Source organism: Akebia trifoliata, chromosome 15 (assembly GCF_017979445.1).
Source record: "Akebia trifoliata isolate Shusen 1 chromosome 15, ASM1797944v1, whole genome shotgun sequence".
Lineage (NCBI taxonomy): Eukaryota > Viridiplantae > Streptophyta > Magnoliopsida > Ranunculales > Lardizabalaceae > Akebia > Akebia trifoliata.
Window position 1 is genome coordinate 3,299,789 of NC_141389.1, and position 25,049 is coordinate 3,324,837.

The 25,049-nt window shown below is 33.1% G+C and overlaps 1 protein-coding gene and 1 long non-coding RNA gene across 3 annotated transcripts; both read right to left on the reverse strand.

Moving 5' to 3' along the window:
• Positions 1-596: 596 nt before the first annotated feature.
• On the reverse strand, positions 597-9,377 carry LOC147383943 (protein RETICULATA-RELATED 4, chloroplastic-like). Its single transcript, XM_086426650.1, has 8 exons — positions 8,758-9,377; positions 5,475-5,543; positions 4,096-4,227; positions 3,936-3,989; positions 3,452-3,496; positions 1,887-2,026; positions 1,359-1,484; positions 597-871 (listed from the first exon to the last, which is right to left on the reverse strand). Exons 1-8 carry the CDS (start codon positions 9,289-9,291, stop codon positions 823-825), a joined length of 1,149 nt encoding a protein of 382 aa, XP_086282776.1. The 5' UTR covers positions 9,292-9,377; the 3' UTR covers positions 597-822.
• A 9,055-nt stretch (positions 9,378-18,432) lies between these two features.
• Positions 18,433-24,770, reverse strand: LOC147383944 (uncharacterized). Of its 2 annotated transcripts, XR_015172722.1 has the most exons (4): positions 24,571-24,769; positions 23,593-23,694; positions 19,581-20,505; positions 18,433-18,706 (listed from the first exon to the last, which is right to left on the reverse strand). It is a non-coding gene; the product is annotated as an uncharacterized LOC147383944 (long non-coding RNA). The 2 variants fall into 2 exon arrangements; XR_015172721.1 differs by having other exon boundaries at positions 18,433-20,505; positions 24,571-24,770.
• Positions 24,771-25,049: the final 279 nt, after the last annotated feature.

Below are 25,049 nucleotides of genomic sequence, written 5' to 3' on the forward strand. Positions count from 1 at the left end.
TCGCTCATCGTGAGTGTATCTTTGTAAATTCATATGTATGTTATTATAACAAGCACTGAAGCTAATTTTGTAATTTGAATAGTTTCTTTGATGATGAGTATTTGTTGTAATTTTAATATGTAAATTACTATACCTTTGGTGAGGGTTTTTTATTTTTTTTATTTTAATGCATGTAGTATGTTAATGCAGATATTTTTTATAATTTTAATAAATTCTTTGATGAGATTTGAGTAAACTAAAATTGTTTCCAAATTTTATTATTTTGTTACTGTAAAAAAAAATTCATTGCAAATATCAATAAAAAACTAAATGATTTTGCAATGATTTATAATGTACCAAGCAAGGCTAAAAGTGGGAAAAAAAATTAAATTAAGGGTACTCACTCGCATCTCGAGGAAAGCATCTATGGTTGTTCCCATACACTTACACGTCTGGGTGTGTATTGTGAGGTCCAATCTTGAGGTCACTTGAGCATTATTCATTAAGAAAACAATAAAATTCAATCCATATAGAAATATGAAATGTGTAGAATTGCAGAATTCATAAAAATAAAACTAAAAAATAATTTGAGCATTATCCTTTAAAAAAACACTTAATTTAAGAAAAATCAAGAATATATTTTAAAAATTATGTCTACATATATTCAATTTAACCAAATTGAACAATGCTGTTATCTAATAATCGGTTTGATTCTTAAACCATTGAGATAAATTAAAACAAAGAATAAACTTACAATGATCTGCTTTGATATAAAGACTACCTACTATTAAGGAAAAAAAAAGGAAAGCTAAAGCACCCCAAGGGAATTTCGACCCTTTTTTCCTACTCGCGAATCTTCTGAATACCTATCCATCGAGCATAATCAACCCACCTGCTCAAACACATGCATTTTGAGAATTCTCAATGAGAAACATGGTTTGACGTCTCGTCTCATCCATGGACGAGACCAAATTGTCTCGGACAAGATAAACCATTTAACTCGATTTATACTGATTTATTTATATATATTTAAATAAAAATAATTATAATTTTTTTTAATAAAATAAGGTAGATTAGAAGATTTTGTCATAAAATCATGTTTTGTTTATATAGTAAACATTTAAATTCTAAATAATAATAATAATAATTTTAATCAAAATCCCAGTTGACTCCCCTGAGATTTTCAAAATATCGTCTACATAATCTCATTTATCTCGTGAGATGCTGTGGTTGAGACACCGTGTATATCTGTGTCATTACTGAACGATACCGAGATGACTCACTCGAGTCATCTCAGTCTCGGACGAGATTTACAACCATGAGGAGAAACTAAAAGTTTTTAACGATGAAAATTATAAGAGAACGGTCAAGAATCTCACAGTAATGATCCCAAGAATGTATTTCCTGTTCTGACAGCAAAGCAGATTGCACTCAGTACAATCTTGTGTTTGTGCAACAATGGCTCCAACATCCGTTGTTCGATAACACCTGCAAGTATTTGGTACCTGTTGAACAAAGAACACATAGTAAGTTATCTGCACTGCCAGTGCACAAAAGTTCAATGTTCATGAATATATACTTCCATTTGATGTCGCAAAACATGGTGAACCCCGGGGTACTTAGGGTTTTTTTTTATTTATTTTCATTTTTTTTATAATAAGTGAAAATTTATTGATAATGTGGGCCCACAAAATATGGTTCTTAATAAAGTGTGATGAGGTCTTTCAGAACCTCTACATCAAGTCATCAACTGATGGCTTAGAAAAATACATTGAGTGACACAACTCGTAACTAAACTCATCATCGTAATCATCAAAGCCTTATCCTAGAAATTTGGGGTCCGTATATGAATTAGGTGCAAACCTAAATGCTATCATCAACTTTGAGATATCAAGTAACCCAATTACCTAAGATTGCTCGAAACTGCCATGTAGATCCCATAAGCAACGCTGGTTGATATTAAAGGAACATTTTCTATTTCATCCTCCAAAGACTTGTCAACGGCTTTTCTTGCATTAATTAAGGCATTTGTCACACCTGTTCCAACCTGAAAAACAGTTGATTACTATCAGCAGATCAGCATACAAGATTTTGGCTTAAACATCGTTATCTTTTATCTTTTACCGCTTCAGAAAATATATATATACATAAGATGAGATTAATGCTAGAAGGAATCAGTTTTTTGGTCACGATAAAATGATGATGTTTGAAGCTATAAAACAACCCCTAAAATCATATATACTATAGGGTCAATGATAAGCAACATTAATCTAAACACCAGACTGTATTCGTTACCTTTAGAACACATTCACTATAAAGAGCCTCATTTTTGTTAGTGTATATGGTAAGATAGTCTAAGATAAATAGATTATATACCACATTATGCAAAGGACAGCCCCAACACGATAGAAATACATTTTTCACACTTAAAATTGGAGTATCTGGCATAACTATAACAACTATTTTGAAGTATAGAGGTAAATAATAGGATAATATGAAGTAGATTAACAAATTATATAACAATAATATGAAGGGAAGAGGAAGACACCTTCTCGAAGGTTGTTATGGTAGAGAGTGGACCTATTCAAGATAGTTACTTTGTAGGTCATTGTACCCTATTTCATTTTAAATAACTATCTATGCTTTCACAATTGCCTTTTGGCGTTAATATTTTTTTTAATCCTTTTAACTCGAATCGATTGTTCCCATTGTTTTGCTTCTTATTAGGTAGGGCTTTTCCAACCTCCTCTCTTTGTATGTACACTCTCTTTGTTATTGACTGAACTCCTTTTACCTACCAAAAAAACTGTGTATAAAATTAAGATATTAGAAGGATAATTTTGTCTTCTAAAATTTTCTTAAAAAGCAAGAATGCCGAACCCACAATATGAGTCCCAATCCCAACCATATCTTTTTCTGGGCTAGGCAACAGAGATCAGTGGTCAGTAATTAGTAGGAGGAGTGTTTTGAACCCAGGTCGTTGTACCAAGTACCAACACTCACAGATTTAACTAATTTAGCAAGCTCGCTTCAAGTCCCAACCATCTCCACATCCACAAAGAAGATGGTTTTAAGCAATCCTCAACAATGTTGTTAAATCGCATAGGCCATGTGTGATCAACATGTGTGTGCATATGCTATTACACAAACGCATATGTGGTCGCATATCAGCAAAAGTATTTTATTTCCAATTTTAAAATATATATATATATATATATATATATAGAAAAAAAAATTGAAAGAAAAAGTTAGTTGACTTTGTAAAAATAGAAATGTGAGCATGACACCATGACCATTTCCAAAGTCGAAAGCATATGGGAATAATAAAGAATGTTAAATAATGGAAAGTTGTTGACAAAACCAAGTACAGAGGTTTCATGGCAACAGCAAGCAATTACAGCAAAAAACACAATAAAAATTGCATATAAAAAAAAAAAAACTTAATTTAAACCAAACAAAAAGAATGACCTACCAGAGATGAACTGGTCCCAACAACAAAAAGTTTGGCCCCATTACGCTGCAGAACAGATCGAGGTACTATAAGACTAATGGCTTTAGTTAGGAAATCAAGGAAGATATAAAATTGGGCTTGGACCCATAGCTCAGTTGGTTGACACATTGCAATGCAAATTTTGAGGTAGAGAGTTCAAGTCCAGCTTACACATCAAAAGAAATAAGAAGATTTATTTATTTATTTTTTAAGTAAAAGAAAGAGGAAGATTAAATTTAGAGAGATTCTATTGCCATACCATTTTTTGCTAACGCCACCCCAATTCATAGTTAAATCACCAAAGAATTAGCACACATCTTGGGGTGCCGTTAGCAAAAGTAGGTATGGCAACAGAAACTCTCTAAATTTATTGCAATTGATGAATTTTTTATTTTTTATTTTTTATGTTTTATGTTTTTTAAAAAATCTGTCATAAAAATGTGAACTAGTTAATATGTTATCATACCACTATTGCACCTATTCTCTGTAAAAATGAGTAGGATTTTCCAGCCAAAGCAACCTGCAAAGAGGATATTTAAATGAGTAATATATACAATCTACAAAAACAATCTTTACATCCAGTGTTATATCTGGATTCAATAAATTTTAGAAAACCAAACAGTAACCTGAAAGGCATTATCAGGGCAGCTGAAGAAGAACTTAGCAATAGGCCCGGCACTGCCTGCAAGAGGCGGCCGAAGAGAAACAGTTGGAGCAGGAAGCCAAACGAGCATAAAATCTGCAATTATGGCCATTACCTAAGAAGAAAGTAACTAGAAAGTAAATAATATAAATAAATGAATGAAAAACCAGACAATGAATGAACCAAAATCTTAGTAATCAAAAATAAAAATAAAAACAAATTAGTCATTAAAGTAATATTTCTGCAAGCAAGTAAGACTTTTGGTAAGGAGATAACAATATAAAACAATGCACACCCTGTCAAAGAAATTCTAATTAACTTAACTAGAACGTGGCACGTGCAAACAAACATATATCAAAAGAGCTTATTTGTAATTTAAATTATTAATTAAAAGGGTTTTTGAAGATTACATAGTAAAACGGACATTTTTTGTAATTTTGAAAACTAACCATGTGATTATAGGACCTTGGGATTGCAATTTTCTTGATTTTTGACCAAATAGTAAGTTTAAATCTAAAGGTGGGGGCATTTATGAGATCCAAAACTTGGAGACGAACCACTTCTACACCACCTTCTCTCATTATAATGGTAAAGATGTTATTATCATAAAAAAAGTACTATCTAACAGACCTTAAACTACCCCAAAAAGCTAGATGCATTATGTGTACTTAGAAACAAGACTACAATAGAAAATGTTCCGTACTTGACAGCCTTAGTTCGGCTATACATTGTAACTAGAAGTTAATAATTTGGCAAGGGAAAAATTAGGAAAAAAAATAACTGGCAAAACTAAGCAAAGTTGGGGAAGATAAAAGGAAAATAAAAAATACATATTATTAATTATAGAAAATATCAAAATTTATATTTCACATGTTAAACATGATATAAAAACAAAATTTCAAATTATAAAAATAAATTAATCACATTAAAAGAAATTTTGATATTAACATAATATAAAATGTAATTTTCAATACTTCACAAATAATTGGGGTCTAAATCGCCGAATGCAAGAGTCAAAAAGTAATCACGATTTTTTCAAAAAATTGGGAATTTTTGTCACTCTGCCTTCCACTGAAGTAACCTTTTAGGAAGAAGAGTTGGTTATTGTGTAACATATCCAGCTAGTCATAGATTTAACTTTCCCTAAACTGTTATAACTTACAATCACATACAGTTTGAGTTAGTACGCTGGTCGAATTGTCCTCAATATTAACTGCTATTTTTATTTTTATTTATTGTTATGGGTAAATTGAACATGAACCCATGACCTCAAAGTTTTTTTGCTTGATTTTTCAAAACCACAACCAAAAGAAACAAAAGATGTAATACCAGTGTTAGATTTTACCAGGAAAGAGCACATACCACATCAGCAATAACAAAATCCAGTTCTTTCATAAAATTCTCTCTACGCCGTTCATATTCTGCAGCAGTCTGGAAAAATGTAAGATGGGCGGATTAAGATTGGATCCACATGTGACAAGTATCTTATACCCAATCAAATATATACTTAGATAAATCACACACACACAAAAATCATAGAAGACATCAAACTAGTTAAGCATCGGTGAAGTTATTCTAAAGCATAATCGTTATGCATGGTCAATGTTATAGCCTGTTGAGAAAGATATACTCCAGAGGGAAATATTTCACAGTAAAGGAGGAGGGAATTTTTTAATAGACCAAATAATCTATCAAACAACGATCTTAAGATTTCTAAAAAATTGAAGCATAGAAAACAAGTGAGGTCAATAATAGATCTGGAGTTGATACGTACAAATGGGTAACTTAAGTTCCATAGATCATCATTTCCTTGGAGTTATCATCAATACCAGCAAACTACACCATTAAACAAAAAAAACTAAGTTGTTTATCGTTCACGTAGAGAAACAACATTTCTGAGAACTTCAATAAGCATAATGACCAACTATGGAAAAGAATTGAGGACAGAAACATCTTCACAAGTTGGCTGATGAATGCCGTTCATGCTATGGAAGCATAAAATCATTTGGGGATAGAGGTTGAGAGAGTTTGGAGGGAGAGCAAGGTTTGGGGGTTTTCAGTGAAGTCCTTCTACCACTCTTTATGTAATGTGAGGGGTTCATCTTGTCCTCATGTAGCTATTTGGGACCCAAAAGTACCAATGAGGCCACCTTCTTTACTTGGACCACAGTGCTGGGAAGAATTCAGAAGGTGGATTTCTTGATGCGGAGGGGGTTGTGCGGATATGCAAAGGTTGTTATGGAATATCACACCATTTGCAATTTGTTGGGATGTTTGGAAAGAGCGTAATAGTCGCACCTTTGAAGGAAAGGGGAAGGATTGTAAGGAAACAATCATGTCTATTTTGAGACTTGTATTTTTTTGGTTCAAGGTTTTCAAGGAGTTTAGGGGATTTTCTTTGAGGATTTTGTAGCTAATTGGGAAAGGGTATGTTGTATTGCTATTGAGTAGTCTCTTTTGTATTGGCCCTCGCTTGGTTGGTCATCACGGTCGATCTCGCTTTCATTAATGAATCTTTGCTTATGATAAAAAAAAATCATTTGGGGATGTATGGATTATTTTCTCCTTGTTTGTTGTTATGTTGTGGTTTATTCACCCTTTCCTGTTCTTTTCTATTTCTGTCTGGCTTGGTAGATCTCCATGGTCCACTCTTTAATTTAAATAAAATCTATATACTTGTGAAAAAAAATTGCAAAATATACAAGCTCTACATTCTCTAACTCAGAAGTTTAAGACTCACCAACCAGACTACCCTATTGAAGGACCTCAACTCTAAAGAGACAATTTGAGAATCCAATCCCTAGTACCAGCAATGAAAAAAAATCATCTCCCTTAAAGGTAACTCAGCAAACCAACTACATAGTTCCATTTCAACCAGCTATGCTAGTTGGTCAGCAAAAACTCTGGTTAGCGGCTTCCAAAAATATTATGACCATGGAATCACTTATGACTAGAGGATTTTCTATGGCTAACTTCTATGTGATGTGCAAAGGTTATGGGGAATCTGCACATCATTTGCTTCTTCATTGCATATTGGCGCATTCTGTATGGTGTCACTTTTTTGGCATCATGGGTTGTATTCCAGGGTCCAGTGTTGATCTTCTCAGTAGCTGGTCTCATTTTGACAGGCATTTCTCGGATGCTAGAGAATACTTTGGAACTTCCTCACTTTTGCAATCTTTTGGGGGCTTTGGAAAGAGCACAACAATCATATTTTCAGAGTATAAGGAGCTTGAGATCAAGAACATTATTTTTTCTACTTTGATTCTCTTGTTTTATTTTTATTTTTTGGGTGCAAGGTATATAAGGAGTTCAGAGGTGTATTTTTTGAAGCTTTTGTGGGAAAATGGGATTGTGTTTGTAGCAATTCTATATAGTTGGGTTCTACTTGTCAAATTTCTTCTTTTGTTTTTTTCTTTTGCCACTTTGTATTTGGTTGGTCACCTCAATTTTTTACTCATCAAAAAAAAAAAAAACTCTAGCTGCTCATTGGGAATTGCCAACCTAATTGCATGTTAGAAATAATTTTATCAAAAACACATAAGAATCCCCGAAGCTGACAACAGATAAGACTTGATTAATCTACCTAATTAGAATGTATGCCATATATATAAAAAATGTTGACAAAAATGAGTAAATAAGCTTGACAAACCAACATCTCTAGGGTATCTCCGTCAATCATAAAGAAAAATCCCTCAAAAATTCTTTGGTTCATAAAAAATTCTTTGGTTCTCTCTTTAAGGGGTATTATTGTTGAGCATCTCTAGGGTATCTCCATAAAAAATTCTTTGGTGTACGGATTGCTGGTGTTATAGCCATGAGAGTTGTACATTATGTAGCCTAGGGAAGAAATCAACTACAAAACCCTGAGCCATTTGAACCTCTTAAGTATATTACATGAGTTCCTCTAAAAATTCCAAGTACCCATGTTAAACACAAATGGATTCTAAGGTGATTTTTTTTTTTTTTTTTCTTTTTGTCTTTTTTGTTTTTCTTTTCTTTTCTTTTTTTTTTTTTTTTTTTTCTTTTTTCCTTTCTTTTCTAGCAAGCTATTTGTTAGCATTATAGGTTTCAAATGTAACAAACATTACATATATGTATTCAGCTTTCCTATCGGTTGATGAGATAAATTTCACCATTGATTGAAACATGCACATTTTAGCAAATGAAAATTGCCCAATGCCATTTTTTGCAAGAAAATCTCAAAATTTGAAACTTCGGAAATTAGAATGAACTTTAAACACCTATAGGAGAAACAAGAATCTGAAAACAGTTGCTCCAAATAAGTCTAAATTACAGATAAAGCAGTAGACCTAATTAGTCTACAAATTCACAAAACCATACAACAACACAAACAAGAGAAATATCGACGAAACATAGCAAAGTAACCAGCGCACAAACATTATTCAAAAAAATTAATGAAAAACCTTAGTAACGACACCAAATCTTAAAACAGTTCCAAATCTGTGTAAATTACCAATAAAGAAATAGTCCTAATTATTCTAATTAGTCTAAAAATTCACTAAACCATACAACATAAACATCTTAGAGGTCACAAACAAGAGAAATATTGACAAAACAGAGCAATGTAACCAACAAACACACAAACATTATTAAAAAAAATCAAAAATTTGAAAAGAAAAACCTTAGTAAAGATGCCGACACCACATTCTATGAAAACTTTAGCAAAGAACAGATCATCAGCCAACAATCGTTCCTTAAACCCTCCAAACTGAAGCAACCATCGAAACAACGCCGATTTCTCCAACTCGAAGTAACGATGCACGATAGATACAGGAATCCTTCCAGATTCAACAGCCGAAGCAAGATCCAAAGGAATACTATCCAACGATCTTCCAATCTCCGCTAGAGCCAGAATCGCTTCGGACTTGTTCTTATCACCGCCGCCATCATCTCCACCACCACCACCACCGCCTCCGTGGCCGCCACCACCATATCCGCCGCCATTGTTGCCGACATTACCGCCGGAGAAACGTACGATCACCGGATTCCGACTCTGATTCTCCTGCCATTTCAAAGGAGAGGCAAAGATTGTGGTGGTGGTGGTGGTGTGGCGGCGGAGGATGGAAGGAGAGATGTAGGAGGATGGACGGTTCTCATTGAGTTTCGCAAACCCTAAAGACTGTGTTGGTTGTTTGAAACCAGCTGTGATCGCCATGGACGTTGTTAGTTGTGTTGGTGTCGGTGTTGGTGGTGGCGGAGAGTGTTGGAAGTATTTGAAGTTTGGTTTTGGTGAGTCTTAGGTTGCGTCGGAGAATATAAAAAATGGCACTTTTTTCAAAAGTTTTACTAATATTTCAAGATACCACCCCTCATTTTGATGTATATTTTATTGAGAGACGTCTAGATTTTCATAAGATACCCACTCGACCTAAGAAATTAGAATAATGATTTTCTAACACCCTCCTTCTAAGATACGTCCCGACGTGGCATGTGTTAGAACCATAGATCATTTTCTTGGGATATATAATTGTACATATTTATACAGATGTACAATTATGTATCTCAAGAAAAAAGAATTTATGATTCTAGCACATACTACATTAAGAAGCATTAGAAAATCACAACTCTAGAAATGATATTAGACAATAGAAAGTAATGAAAAATGAAAACATCCTCATCTTCAACTATGAACAAACGTGAAAAGATTGTACTTAGGATAAAGACTACCAAATTATAGATAGTGGTTGTTAACACGACCAACGAACATGACTCGAAAACAATAAAAAAAGTTTTTGGATTTAGCCTAATCATGCTCAGATCATAGTTTTGTTGACATATCTGACTCTATTTGGGTTATACCCAATCCATATACCATAGTCTTGTACAAGGATTAGTTCATGGTAAATACAATGCTCGTACATCACACACATCAGGTAAGTGAAGGGACACCCTCGCAAGTGTCACCTAAGGAATTAATGTTAGAATCATAGATTTTCCCTTGTGATACACAACTACACATTCTCATAAAATATCTGTAATTATGCATCTTGAGAAAAAATTTGTAATTCTTGCATCTACTATATCAATGAATTTTTGAGTTACTTTGTCAAGTTGAATTACAAAATTAGTACTCCAAAATTATCATAAAAAAATTAGTATTGATTTTTGAACTCAACCAGACAAGGGAGATTCAAAAACTCACGCGCATGCCATGGGTAAGAAAATGTAGATTTTATCTTTTGGGATACACAATCGACTTGTCATTTGTAATTATGTATGTCGAGCCAAAGAATCTATATTTCTTTGTACATGACACGTCAATTAGTTTTTGAGTCCGACCGTCAGGTTGAATTCAAAATCATTAGTGAAAAAAATTTGATGCAAACACCTATTAAAACATGTGGCACATTTAAAGAGTTGGTTGGAGAAGGTGACGCATTTATTTTTGCAATTTTGTACTAAAATTTTGATAAAGACAGTTTTATCAACACGGCTTATATTAAAATTGTGTTGTGTAATTGGCCCTTTTGTTTGTTTGTCTTTTTTGGGTTTTTTTTTTAATTCTCTGACAGTTAAGAAAAGGTTAAAAAAATAGGTGAGGGAGGTATTATCAAATACTGAGTTTTCATTGGCTGACATTTCTACAGAAAGAAAGCTGACAATTCCATGGTGGAAGACAGAGAGAAGTTACGTCGTAAAAGTAGGAATCTTTAGGAATATTCAACTTGTGGACATTACTTGCGTCGCCAGTCCACTGTCCACCTAGATATTGTCACAGAATATTCAAGATTCAAGGTAGGCTGGACTGATTAATGGGTTTGGGTATTAATCCGAATCCAAACCAATCCAATCTGATGTTGAGCATATAAGACTGAAATGGGTTTGGGTTTGGGTTTATTTGTAGCAACTTTATTTGCTTATTTTTCATAAGAGTCGTGATAGATTAATGCACTTTTAACGCATGCACTTGACGCACTTTGGCATGAATACAAAAGGTTGGGATCCAGAACGGTGTGTCATACTTAACAAAGGTCAGGTGACAACTCATTTTGTGACAAGTGATATTTGTGAGACCGACAGACTATATGGATATGTGATCCATCTCTTACCCACAAAATATCAGTTTGATTGGTGATATGCATCCATTGATATTAGTCTTGTCTTAAGAGCATGGTTTTCAAACTTGATTTCTCGTCTCATCTCGTTCAACTTTGATATCAAGTTGACTCGAGCGATATGTCTCATCTTGTTCGAGTTGTTTCGTTTGACATTGAGATAATGGTATTTAACTATTTAAAAATTTTGAAAAATTCTGAAAAAATTTAGAAATAATTTCTATTAAAAAATGAAGTCAAAAAATATTAAATTAAAAAAATAATTCACAAGATACCTTTCAAAATAAATAAATTAAATATTTACCTTTCAAAATAAATAAATTAAATATATATCTATCAAAATAAATAAATTAAATATGAAGTTTTTCCCCAAAATCTTGCGTTTTTGGGTTCACTTAATTAAGAAGATGAAGAAATATTGATTTAGGTGAAAGATATAGGGTTGAGGACTTTAACTCATTTGTCTCGTTTAAGTTGGATGAGATTTTGAAAATCTCATCCGATACATATCGGTTAACTCGCGATTTATACTTTTTCTGTGAGGTCTCGTTTGTCTTGGACAAGATATTGGAAAATCTTGTCTGAGACATCTTGTTTATCTCACAATACACAGTCATCTCAAATTACTTTGTGAGTTGATCTCATTCATCTTTGATACCGAGTTAACTTGGGGCGATATGTCTTGATCTCGAACGAGTTTAAAAACCATGCTTAAGAATGATTTTGAATCGTTGGAATCAAACTCTTTTTTAAGAGCTTAGACCAACGAATACAAGTTATCAACACACTATGATTTTTGGTACCTAGGTTCTCCAAGGGATGGACCACATATCCATATAGTCAATAGATCTTACAAATACCACGTGGCATGAAATGGGGTGTCACCTGACCTTTGTTAAGTAGTACACATTGTTTTAGATCCCTACTCTTTGTATATGTGCCAAAAGTACGTCAAGTGCATGCGTCACAAACGCGTTAATTTGTCACGACTCTTTTTATAAAGGATTTCAACCCTTGTTCCCTTTTTCTTTTTCTTTTAATCCATGATTTTATGGATCAAATCATGATGAAAATGGTTGGAAATTCTCGTCGGGATGGTTTTGGGAGGGTAAGCCCACCTCCACCAAAGGTGAGTGAAAAGGATATGGTTAAAGGCACTCCAATTATAACCAAGGACAAACCCCATGCCGTAGCCAATTTGTTTTGTCTTATATAGTTTAAAAGTTTTAGAATAGGCTGATTTTTTGTGAGGATGATCTATATGATGAGGAGATCATCACCATAAATTAGCTCATTCTGAAATTTATAATCCCATCAAAAGTGATTTACAAAAAAAAAAAATGAACGATTTACGTTTCTCCAACTTGTTATGATGGGTTAGAAGTTTCGGAATGGATTTATTTTTATAAGGATGATCTACTCACCATAGATATCATCCTCACAAAAAATCAGGTCATTCCAAATCTTTTTACTCATATAAGATAAAATAATTTGACTATAGCGTGGGTTGTGCTTGATAATAATTGGGATGCCTTTAACATTACCCGAGTGAAAATGATCATTGGGCTAGTGAGTCAAAAAAAAAAAAAATGGGTGCCACATTGCACTGTTGGATATGGAACAAGAATTGAGTTGATTTGGTCAAGTTTATGTCTCTCTTCAAGGGATTGTATTGGTTTACATTTTTTTTTTAGAGATTTACCCTGCAGACCTACCTGTTGTATTTTTATTACAAAAACTCCCTTCGAGTTCTCACAACTCCCAAGGAATCTAACTTCATGAAGTTTGCTACCCTCCAAGCCTTACTTTACCACATTTGTAACCCAAGAAACCTTTAAGTGGAGATCCACATCATAAAATTCAAATTGATGTGTTAGTTAATTACTGAACATACGTTGATGTGGATCCTAACCACACCAATTTTTGAAGTCCAAAAACATGACTTGATGCCACAGAGTTATAAAGGAAAAGAATTCTAAGAAATTTGAAAAAAAAAATGGTTAGTTTTCACCGTTGAATTGAAGACTTAAATTTGGGAGTTCAGTAGTCATCCATTTCAACACTTTGGATCAAGCTCAAAAATGATTTTTTTCAATTTCTTTTTTCTTTCTAATCTAATTTTTTCCATGAAATCTAAAAGTATGTGATGTTGGATTGTCATTTTGATAATTTATGTGGGTCCAATGTCCCTTTCAAATCTGACTAAGCTAGTCATGGTAGCTTGATTCATAAAGTAAATGTTTGTTCAATAACAAACTTGACGAAGTAAGGGAATTTTTGTAATAAAATTGTAACTGATAAGTTTGCCCAGTAAATCTCTCTATCTTTGCTCTTTAAGGAGTAAGAGATCCTCTTAGAGTACCTGATTAATCCTCACGGCACATGCGTCTCCTCCCCCACACACAACAAATAATTTATGAGATAAACCCTTAAGGGTGACCCCTAAATGGGGATTTCTACTCAAGACATCTACATCATGAGGTGTGGTCTTAGTCATCTCACATAGCCTTGGAGGGGTGTAAGGTCATAAGGTCATTATTGTTATTCGTGTGTAATACAAAAAAGCCATGTGAAACTAACTTTAAAAAAAATATATATGTTTCTATGCACATTCCATGTCAGTTTAGTGTATGTGAATGTCTTTTATTAGTTAATTTAATATTATTCAATACAAAATCTATTTTACTAAATAATCATTTGAAATTTAGATTACATAAAAGAAATTATAGACATGGTTTTTAAACTCGTCCGAAACCTAGACGTATCATCCGAGTTAACTCGGTATCGAAGTTGAATGAGACTAGCTCACAAAGTCATTTTTTTTACCGAGTTTTACGTCTCACGTACAATTTTTCGAGTTATCTCACGAGATGTCTCAAACGTATCGAAAAACTCATCCGAGATGACTCAGTATCGAAGCTGAACGAGACAAGAAGCGATACCGAGTTTAAAAACCATGCTTATAGATCATGATTACTTAACCTCAACTTATATGACATTGTTTGGGACGTTGGTGTGCACAAAACCATAGATGCTTCTCACTTGAATCTTGATGAAAAGCATCTATGGTTCAATCGACACGTCCACGACAACAACGTCCCAAATGATGTCAATTTCAATATTATTTCATTGACCTTGTGGTGGAAACTCTTAGCTAGATTAATTTCCATACTGTTTATCCGACATTTATCTTGACATTGGTTAGTCTACATTTTTTTTTTCTTGCTAAATAGTCTATATGTTTTTGAATCTATTATACAAAACAGGATTTTTTATCCCGGTCATAAAGACAACCCACGGTGTTAGATGGAGTTGTGAAAATCCAGAGGTTGAGAACCCTATTAGCTAAAACTACTCAATTGCCCCCACAAACTATTCACCGATCATGTTCATGCTATCGTGAAAAATACAAGCAAGTTATCTTCCCCTAGAGTTGTGATAATCTGACTTAGACATGTGGCATACTCAATCGACTTACTTGACATAACAGACTCGAAAACCATAGATCTGCTCTCCTCGGATACAAAAACTGTTCTTTTTTATCAGGAACCGCATTTCTATTTCCCGAGGCGAGCACATCTACGATTCCCGAGCCTGTCACATCAAGTAAGTCGATTGAGTTGCCATGTGCCTAAGCCAGATTATCATCACTCTTCCCCTTATCTACTTGACAAAACCCTCACCGTTGTACCAAAGCAAATAGACTACAATAGTATGATTTCAAATCTTACTAAGGGTTGTTGGGTCTGCAAGGATGATAAAATTGGCAATCCAACACCCCAACCCTAAAGATTTCATCCAAAAATTCAGATTCGATAAAACTATTATAATAATAAAAAAATAAACAACCACCTTTTTGAGCTTGATGACAGCCACCTAAAGTCCAAAACAATGTTTTAAAAACTCAATCATGGTGGTCCAACCATCTTTTTTTGGTAGAACAAAAAATCACATTTCTTTTATTTAAATATATTAAAACTATTTCTTATATTTATAAATTTAATATATTTTTATTTTAATCTGAGTGAAGCTTTGCAAAGTGGAAATTTGAGCATGTAAAGTTCTCAAGTTTTATAGGTATGGGTAAAATTAAGAAAATTTGGTTCGCATGGAAGTCTTGAATGTTTGCACCCCCATTCCTTATATGACCCATTATCTCTATTTTTGGTTTTAACCTCAACTTTTCCTTCAATTGGACCGAAAAATATTTATATTAAATTGTAAACTTATAGCGTAAAAAAAATTCTAAGATCAAATTAGAGTTTAACAAAAATGGCCTCATATTTATCGGAATTATTTTCCTTGCAACCATTTTGAAATATTTACGAAAGGGGTCATATAACATTTTAGTAAAAAATTTAAACAAAATTGTTGAAACTTTTAATTTAATTTATTTCATTTATTTTTATAATTTTATTTTATTTTATGAATTTTTAATAAAATGGATGCTAGAAGAGTTACTTTTTCACCATTGAATTATAATTTTAAGTTTAGAAGTTATAAGTTAATACATTTTCAAAACCTTGTTTCAACACAAAATTTGAAGTCTTTCATTCAAAATATGATTTTTCTTTTTCATGAAATCTAGAGGAATGTAATTAATTTCAGATTGCTAATATATTTCATCGATTTATTTAAATTTTCAACGAGTAAGGAATATTCAACTTATAAGGAACATGTGCAAGAGCGAATCGTTTCATAGGCACAGACATTTATTAGTTTTTAATATAATTAAAAATAAAAATAAGTTAGTTTAATACAATATTCGATCAAAAAAATGCAGTGTTCGATCAATTATAAGATAAATAGTACAAAAATAACCTAACAAATCTTATCATTGACGAGATCTAGATTGGTAACAAATGTAACTGGATCCATGGGAATGTGATTGGGCAGTACAATAGCCTACAATTATTAAATTATCGATCAAATTCCATTAATCAGCCACTTTGAAACAACAATTTCTAACTCTCCTCCAAATCCAAATTGTTCCCAATCTGTGCTCCATAAAAATTAGGGCAATTTCAATCATGGTTTCAAAACTCGTCCGAGATCGAGATGTATCGTCCAAGTCGACAAGTCAATTTTTCGGATGAGATTTAAAACCCCACGTTCAATTTTCAAATTTTTGAACGAGAGGTCTCAAATGTATCGAAAAACTCATTCGAGACGACTTGGTATCTGGCATGGACGAGATGAGACTCGAAATGAAGTAAGGGCAGTTTCAATCATGGTTTCAAAACTCGTCCGAGACTGAGACATATTGTCCAAGTCGACAAGTCAATTTTTCGGACGAGATTTAAAACCCCATGTTCATTTTTTAAAAATTTTAACAAGAGATCTCAAATGTATAGGAAAACTCGTCTGAGACAACTCGATATCTAGCATGGACGAGATGAGACGCAAAACTGAGTTTTAAAACTGTGATTTCAATCTATCTGATATGTATCCAACATCCTGTAATCCTTTACTAATACCTTCAATACCAACCAATTATCTTCAAATAGATGCAAATTCAAACTCATTTATTTCTTCAGTAATAACGGATGATCTTGTCAATCTTACGATAAACGAGAAGTCCAAGGAATTATAAAATCTGAGATCAAATGTGTATATTACTACTCATTGGGAGTCATGCCCAACCTACTTGCTAAGGCGGCCATGTCCTTCAAATCCCATGACTTGAGAGTGCCCTCAGATCGCGTATGTTTTCCTACAAAACATTGTAGAATATTTATATTTTTAATAAATAATGCATTAAACATAAATAATTAATAACAAATAATTTATTATTAAACTTACTATCTTCTCAATCGATCAATCGGAATGTGTCCTACATTAACAAATAAGGTATTATTAAACTTATTATCTTCTCAAAACGCACTCTCGTGCTTTCTTTGTCCCAATATATACCAATAGTTTGGGACATCGTCGGATGTGAGCTACTCATCTTATTTTTCTCATTGCATCTTTTTATGTTATAAAGAATTAAACAGGAGGAATTTGGGATCATAAGGTCATCGAAACCAACTATCAATGTAGCCAAAATCACTAGTCTGGTCACTTTCCAAATGGCCCCACCATCAAAATGCTTATATCCCCTAGTCCAAAATCACTAGCATGAGCTGGCTCGACAGAAGGCTTAGGCCTTGTGTGAATACACTTCTCCGTGCAAGAGCAGAAGCCAAATCTCTTCGCGCAAGAACAAGTTTTTGGGGTTTTTCAACAAAGAGCTAAAAATCTTTCTGTGTAAGAGCAAAAATCTATCCAAACGTTTGCTAGCTCCCCGTTGGAGCATAAGTCGTTAAGAAGCTCTATCCAAACGTAGTGTTAGGGATGTAAGGAGTTACATGATTGCCAATTTCTATTCAGAAATTGCATCTTGAATATTAATATAAGTATTTGTTAGAAACAAAGTTGAAGCATTTTTAAAAATAATATAAAGCATATCAATGATAAGTATTTGTGTATCATTTTTTTTTTCTTCTAATTGATAATTTAATAAAGCATTTTAAATCTTGCACCTATAGAAATTTATGGAAAAAATTATAAAAAGAAGTTTTAATTGGAAACGTTGTAACTTTGTTATTGACTCTGATTAGTCCAATGCATGGGGATAGTGATGAAGGATATTGAGTGATTATTCTAGTTGAGGTAGAGGCTTAGATTCATTACATTGTTCGAGTGATTATTCTAGTTGAGGTAGAGGCTTAGATTCATTACATTGTTCGTCGACTTGTACTCTTAAGTGTTTGAGGTTGTTGGAAGTGTTGTGTTGTTGAAGCTTTGATGAAATCAAAATTAACTATACTCAAAAGCTTTACTCTTGTTTAGCAATCTTTTTCCAGTTTTCTTTGCAAAATTTTGTGAAGGAATCTATAGTGTATTGTATTTCAATGAACGATATCCAGTGATTATTCCAATCGAGGCAACAACTCAAATTCATGACACTATTCATCAACTCATACCGTTAAGTATTTGAATTCACTATAAGTGTTGTGCTGTTGAAACTTGATGAAAGCAAAACTAACCATACTCGAAAGTTTTACTCCACGTTTAATAATATTTTTCCAGTTTTCTTTGCAAAATTTTAGAAAGGAATCCATACATCTGTAGTTGTCACGTCCCGAAATCCCAACATGAATCCCGAAGATTCTTATATTAGAATCTCGATGTGTGATAACAATACCACTCATTCTCTGCATAACAAACACAATACTTCTTGATTTAAACAGATGTAATGCAACGAAACAACAAAATAACTAACAATCATAAATATCTAGAATATGCAGAAACTATCATCAAACATAATCATAATCCCAACCTTTAATCTCATTATACATTAATTACAAAACCTTCAAACAAACATACCTTTCTTATCTATAATCAAATAACCGCTAAAATCCTATAATAATCCTCAAATCGACGGCGATGGCGGCAAGACATCGACATGATCCTCTTCAGGAGCCTTCTCGAATGATTTCTCAAAGAAAAACTCATCTAAAATCAAAAAATCTGTAAAGGTGAATGATAGGGTGAGTAACAAGGAAGTTACTCAGTAGGATAAATGTCATTCTAACAATTAGTCACAAATGCAACGCATAATCAAACTGAACAATTTAAATAATGCAAGCTTTAGTACAAAATAACATTCGGATAATGTCTAAACGAAAACAATAAGCAATTATAGTAATCATTAATCTATCAATTTATAATTAAAATCATCTATCATAGCTTTACGTAAATAATCTATCTATCATCATAAAAGAAAAGAAAGATACATAATAAGAACACGGTGGTGGAATTGATAAAGCTTTCATTGAGAACACAACTAGAATCAATTCAATTGAGAACTTGTATTCTCTAATTGGGAGTAATCTGAACAATTCTTCAAGAAACACATCTGGGAACTTGAATTGCTACTATCGTTAGTGGTTCGTCATTTACTTCGCTAACGGTAGTCATCCAGCCATACATACTACCAAAATCTATTATACATTTTGGGAGTTTTATCATTCGAACTACTCGATTCTGAAATCCTTGGAACTATGATCGCCCTGATGTACCAAATCTAACTGTCTTTGCATAACAATCAACAACAGCATGGTATGCTGCTAACCAGTCCATGCCTAGGATAATGTTGAAATCTCAAAGATCTAAAACTGTCAAGTCTAGTTCAAATGAACTATCTCCTATCTTAATAGCACAAAATTTACAAACATGATGTGATATAGTTTTGTTTCCAACGGTAGTTAGCAAAGATAATATGCCCGTTTTGTGTCAATTGTGGACAAACCTAATTTTCCTACCATAGTAGAGGAAATAAAAGAATGTGTAGACCCCGAATCTATCAACATATGAGCTAAGCAATTGTATATCATATTCATACCTTCCACGTCTTTTGAAGTTATCGCGTTGGCCTATGACATAGCATAAAACCCTAATCTGGGTCAATGTATGTCGAACATGTTGACGAATCTTAGAACATTGTCTCCTCAAGTGCCCCAATTCTCCACACTCATAACATTTAATCGACTCCTTGTGCATTTGGCCCATAGATGTCTTTTGCGACTAAGGTGGGGGTCCAGTAATCTGAGCTTGTGGTCTCATAGTCTGACCTTGGCCTCTAATCATTTGAGCTTGTGGCCTTGTAAGCTGACATTTGCCCTGTGTAGGTATTACTGCCCTTTGAGTATACTGGCCTACTGGTGCCGAAAGTCAGTCGATGATATCTTCCTATAGCTTACTAATCCACTGCTAGCTTGACCCACCAGACCAATGAATCATCTGTCTCTTGCCCTATGGGGCAATGATCTAATTCCGGCAATCTGCTTCTGAATAACTTCGTCTACCATTTCCAGCCTCTGGGCTTTAGTGACTACCTCAGAATAGTCAGTGATCTCAAACGCAACCATCCTACTCTTGTAAGAAATTTTCAAGTCTCGAACAAAATTTTCAACCTTTATCTGGTCAATAAAAATTAGCTCTAGTACATAATGAGCCAACTAGGTGAATCGAGACTCATACTAATTTACTATCATAGTGCCCTGAACCAATCTGTCAAAATCCATCCTCTTCCTATCTCTAGAGCTAGTAAGGACGTATTTATCAAGAAACTTCCTCTAGAAAATTTTCCAACTATTTTGTCTCCCTAGTTGATTATCTTTTACTGATGTCCACCAATGTGCAACATCCCTTTGTACATAAAGATGACACATAAAACCTTCTGTGTATCTAAGCACTCCAACCACTCATCAGCCATGGTCAAGTCTTACATTGGAATCTCGAGGTGTGATAACAATACCACTCATTCTCTGCAAAACAAACACAATACTTCTTGATTTAAACAAATATAATGCAGCAGAACAACAAAATAATTAATCATAAATATATAAAATATGCGGAAGCTATCAGCAAATATAGTTATAATCCAAATCCTCAATCTCATAATACATTATATTACAAAATCTTTAAACAAACATATGTTTCTTATCTATAATCAAATAATCACAAAAATCCTATAATAATCCTCAAATCGACGGCGATGGCAAGACATCGACATGATCGTCTTTAGGAGCCTTCTCAAACGACTCCTCAAAGAAAAATTCATCTAAAGTTGAAAAATCTGTAATGGTGAATGATAACATGAGTAACAAGAAAGTTACTTAATAAGATAAACGCCATTCTAACAATTAGTCACAAATGCAACGCATAATCAAACTGAACAATTTAAATCATGCAAGTCTCTAGAAAGGAGCCAAGGTCGGGTTTTCCCATTTGCTCTGCGGGGGGGTAACCAAGAATCAAAATCCTCTTAGAGATTTTGACCCCTGATCCCCCAACTTCATTTGTAAGTGGGCCCCTCCGCGTAATCAGGAGTTGAGGGTCGCACATACTGTGAGAGGCTACTTTCGAGATCCACAGATAGAGCCTTGAAAAGAGAATTGAGTAACACACCGATACGATAGCCTTGGCATGGACTATCTATATCCAAACTCCTCACGATAAAATCCCATCGTTGGCATCTGATTTTGTAACCGATCATTGTTACCACATTTGGGTGACCATTTATCCAACTTAGAATCAACCGTTAACCAAGGTCCGAACACTTAGACCAATTACGTGGGTCATTCATTTGATGACTACAGACTAACAATGATCACCAACTAGTCTAGGAGTGAACTCCCCACGTCTAAACCTATCAAGAGACAATACATGTAAACCCCGACTACCTCTATACTATACAAAGATCGCCTTTACACACACATACTACTTAAAAAAAAGAATAGAAATTTCCGGATATCACACGTTATACTACGTTCTAAGGCATCCCATACTACCAAAGAGCATATAACATCAAGTGTTATCCTAAATTGACCCGTCACTTCCTAAAATATAATAACGCATCACCATTTCTAGGTTTTCTACGATCTTTTATTAATAAACAAAATAATTTTTGTTTTATAATATATACTAGTTTTTTTTTATCGAAAATACATCACAATGGTAGTGATCTTCAATCCCATCTATCAATCATATCTTCATATGGTTGTGGGAACATGTCAGATATACACTCATCTACCTATCAATCAAGTAATAATATTGGTCTTAGCTACTACATACCTCTAGAGTCATTATCTCATCAAACAGTCGAGAATATACATTATCGATATACATTCATCAATCAATCAATCGATAAATCCATCATTTATCCTCCTACATATCTATCAGAGTATATGATTTTCTAGAATGGTTCTAAGGCAACAACTAATTTCATAAGGTCTTGATTAGCTAGAAAGACTCGAAAATCGCGATAAAACCACAAATAGTTAAAACTATAGAAAATTAAACTAAGAATTTGGAAACTTGATTCTTCAAAATTCTTCAAACGTTAAAAGAAAAAAAGATTTTTCATGATGAAAGCCTTACATAAATGTATTGACATCATGCAATTTTTATAGATTTATTCATAGTAATTTAGAAGATACCGAGAATTCAAAATCTAACGAAAACGCCAAAAATTATGTTTTGTTTTTTGAACCAATTTTTAGATTTAAATACATTGATATATGAATTTTTAAACCATTCCTACTGTTTCCAAATAGGGGGTAATCAATTAATTTCATTATAGAACTTAAAATTAAATATGACATTTACTTAAATGTTTTTAATGCTGAAAAAACACACAAGTTGTTTAATGAACAATTATGTCAGTGGCAAAAGGATCATTCCGGCGATGTCACTGACAAAATAGTTGTTGGCAAGAGTCGATGCCACCACCAGCATAGAATTTGTCGGTGGCAAAACCGATTTCTAGCAGTAACAAAAATAGTGCCTTCGACAGACATGAACCAAAAAAAAAAACATTTTATTCAATTTCCAATCCGATTAAACTCAAATTCAATCACAATTTTCACTATTGCAAATCTAATCGAAAGATCTACAAGAAATCCCAACCAAATGATATAATAAAATCATGAATTTGGAAAGCACGACATATTAAACAAAATCTATCGAATCAATTTAAGAATTGCGATTCAATTCATTCAAAATGTATGAAATTAGTGAATCAATCCATAATTGAAAGAAAAAAAAAAACAATAATAATATCAAAGATCAAATGAATTTTCTATAAAAATTTTGAAACTAAAAGATAGAAGGGAAAGCATCCTACATGATTAGCTCCTTCTACGAAGGATTAGATTGAAAATCGATTTGAGATGATCACGATCATCCAATCACAAAATTGATCATTCAACTAAAAATGGAAATTCTTTGAATTAACATGAAGCCATCGCTAGCGTGAAGATCTTTTCTTTCTCAACAACTACTGGATCAACCTCTATGCCACTAGTCTAGGCACTATCTTGGAGTTCTACGTTGATAAATATCAAATTTATTTGGCTCAAATCGAAACTTTTATCGTGGTGAATCTTTTCTTCTTCTTAGTCAAGCCTCAAATCTTAGTTTATCGTTGTAAATCTAAGTTGGAATGTGGAAGAAAAATGGGACTGTGTTAGGTCAAGGGAAGATGAGAAAAGAAATACATTTTTCTTTATATTGCATATTTATACCCAAACAAGACAAAATGTCATTTTCAAATTTGTTTTTCCCGAATTCTGATTTTGAAAATCTTATAACCCATTTTGGTTAATTTTTCAATACGATACTAATGGTGTGATCAAATTTCCCAAATTATATCTCTAAATTTTTTTTTACCTATTTGATAAATACTTAATGTGAAACTCAAGGGTTTGATAACTTTTCAATTGACTTCTTATTAAAACGCGCTTACAGGCTAAGGTATGTTTTTTTACACTCCAGAATCTATTGGTGAATCAAAATCCAAACTCTTAAATCATTAAAATAAACTCAAAATTTACTAAATAATTAGAACTTACAATCTAGTATCGAGATAGGTGTTAAAAATTTCAAGTCATTAAAGTAGTTGGTACACCTTTCGCAGGCTTCCTTCGATGCTCTCACAACGCAGATGGGCATAACTGTAAAACAACAATTGTCAAGAAGAGATTTGAGTAGTTTAAAGACCATTCTGCGAATCAATTTTTTTTCAAAACTGCTATTGACACCCCAACTTTTACTGACTACATCCCAATTAACTATTAAAACACTCTTCAAACATTTCAAAGGTATGGCTCAAATTATAATATCAACATTACAAAACATTAAAACACTCTTTCAAACAATTTCAATAGTTGCTTACTTGCTTATAATTATGATTAGACTCATATAAAATCCTTAACCCATTAAATAAAATTTTAGCAAAAAAAAAAAATGAGAGAGTTTCTATTGGCACCCCCTTATTTTCTTTATTTTTAATTGAGGTGTAATAAGGAAAAGTTGGGGTGCCAATAGCAGCTCTCAAATTTTTTTTGTATAATTTATCATTATTTTCTAATGATCCGCATAAAATCATATTAATTAAAAGTGATTACATAAACTAATAAATAATGTAATTTTTATTATAATTTATAAATGAAAATTAAAGTTCCATTTCTTCATACATATTACTTCAGGAAAATTTGCAGTAATTAGGATCTCTACAAAAAAAAAAAAAAAAAAAAAATTGTAGTAAATAGTGTCACCGAAGTAAAATTATCAATCTACTAATAAAAAATAAATGAAATTTTCTGTTTGTGGCATCTCTTAGCAGGCTTTTGGTTTTTAAAAAGAATCATATAAATTTATGTGTCAAGAAGGTTTATATGTAAATCCACTTCATGGGATTACAAAAAAAAAAAAAAAAATTACACAAGAATAGAAGAAATTGAAAATTAAATTACATCCAAAGCAGAAGATCTGTCTGAACTTACAAATCAAAAATATAAAATTTTCCAATATCAGCAAGAACAACATACCTGTAATTAAGATGGGTCGTTTTACCCAAACCCCCCATCTTCGAATTTCTTTCGAATAAATAACAAATTTTCCCAAACCACCCATTCCGAAATAAAAAATCACACAACTTACTTCTCGATCGTCGCCCATCGATTCAATCTCTGCAACTTTTTCACTTATTTTCCCTAAAGCCGAATTCGCTGAACCCTAATTCGTTCTCTGCCATGATGCCATCGCCTCCCTTTATATCATGTGTATATCACTTTGATGCGAACCATTCGCATCAAAAATGTATAAGAGGGCTGAAAAAAACGACAAGTCTCCTCTAAACGACCTCTTTGGAAATAAGATTTTGATATCTCACTACGATACAAAGCTTGATGTTGTTTTTCAAGTCAATTTGAGTTTGTAAAATAAGATATTAGAGTTTGTTACAAATCTCGAGGTCCTTTGATGGTGGATGAGACTCAATAAGGCCTTTTTTTTCTTCACCATGATA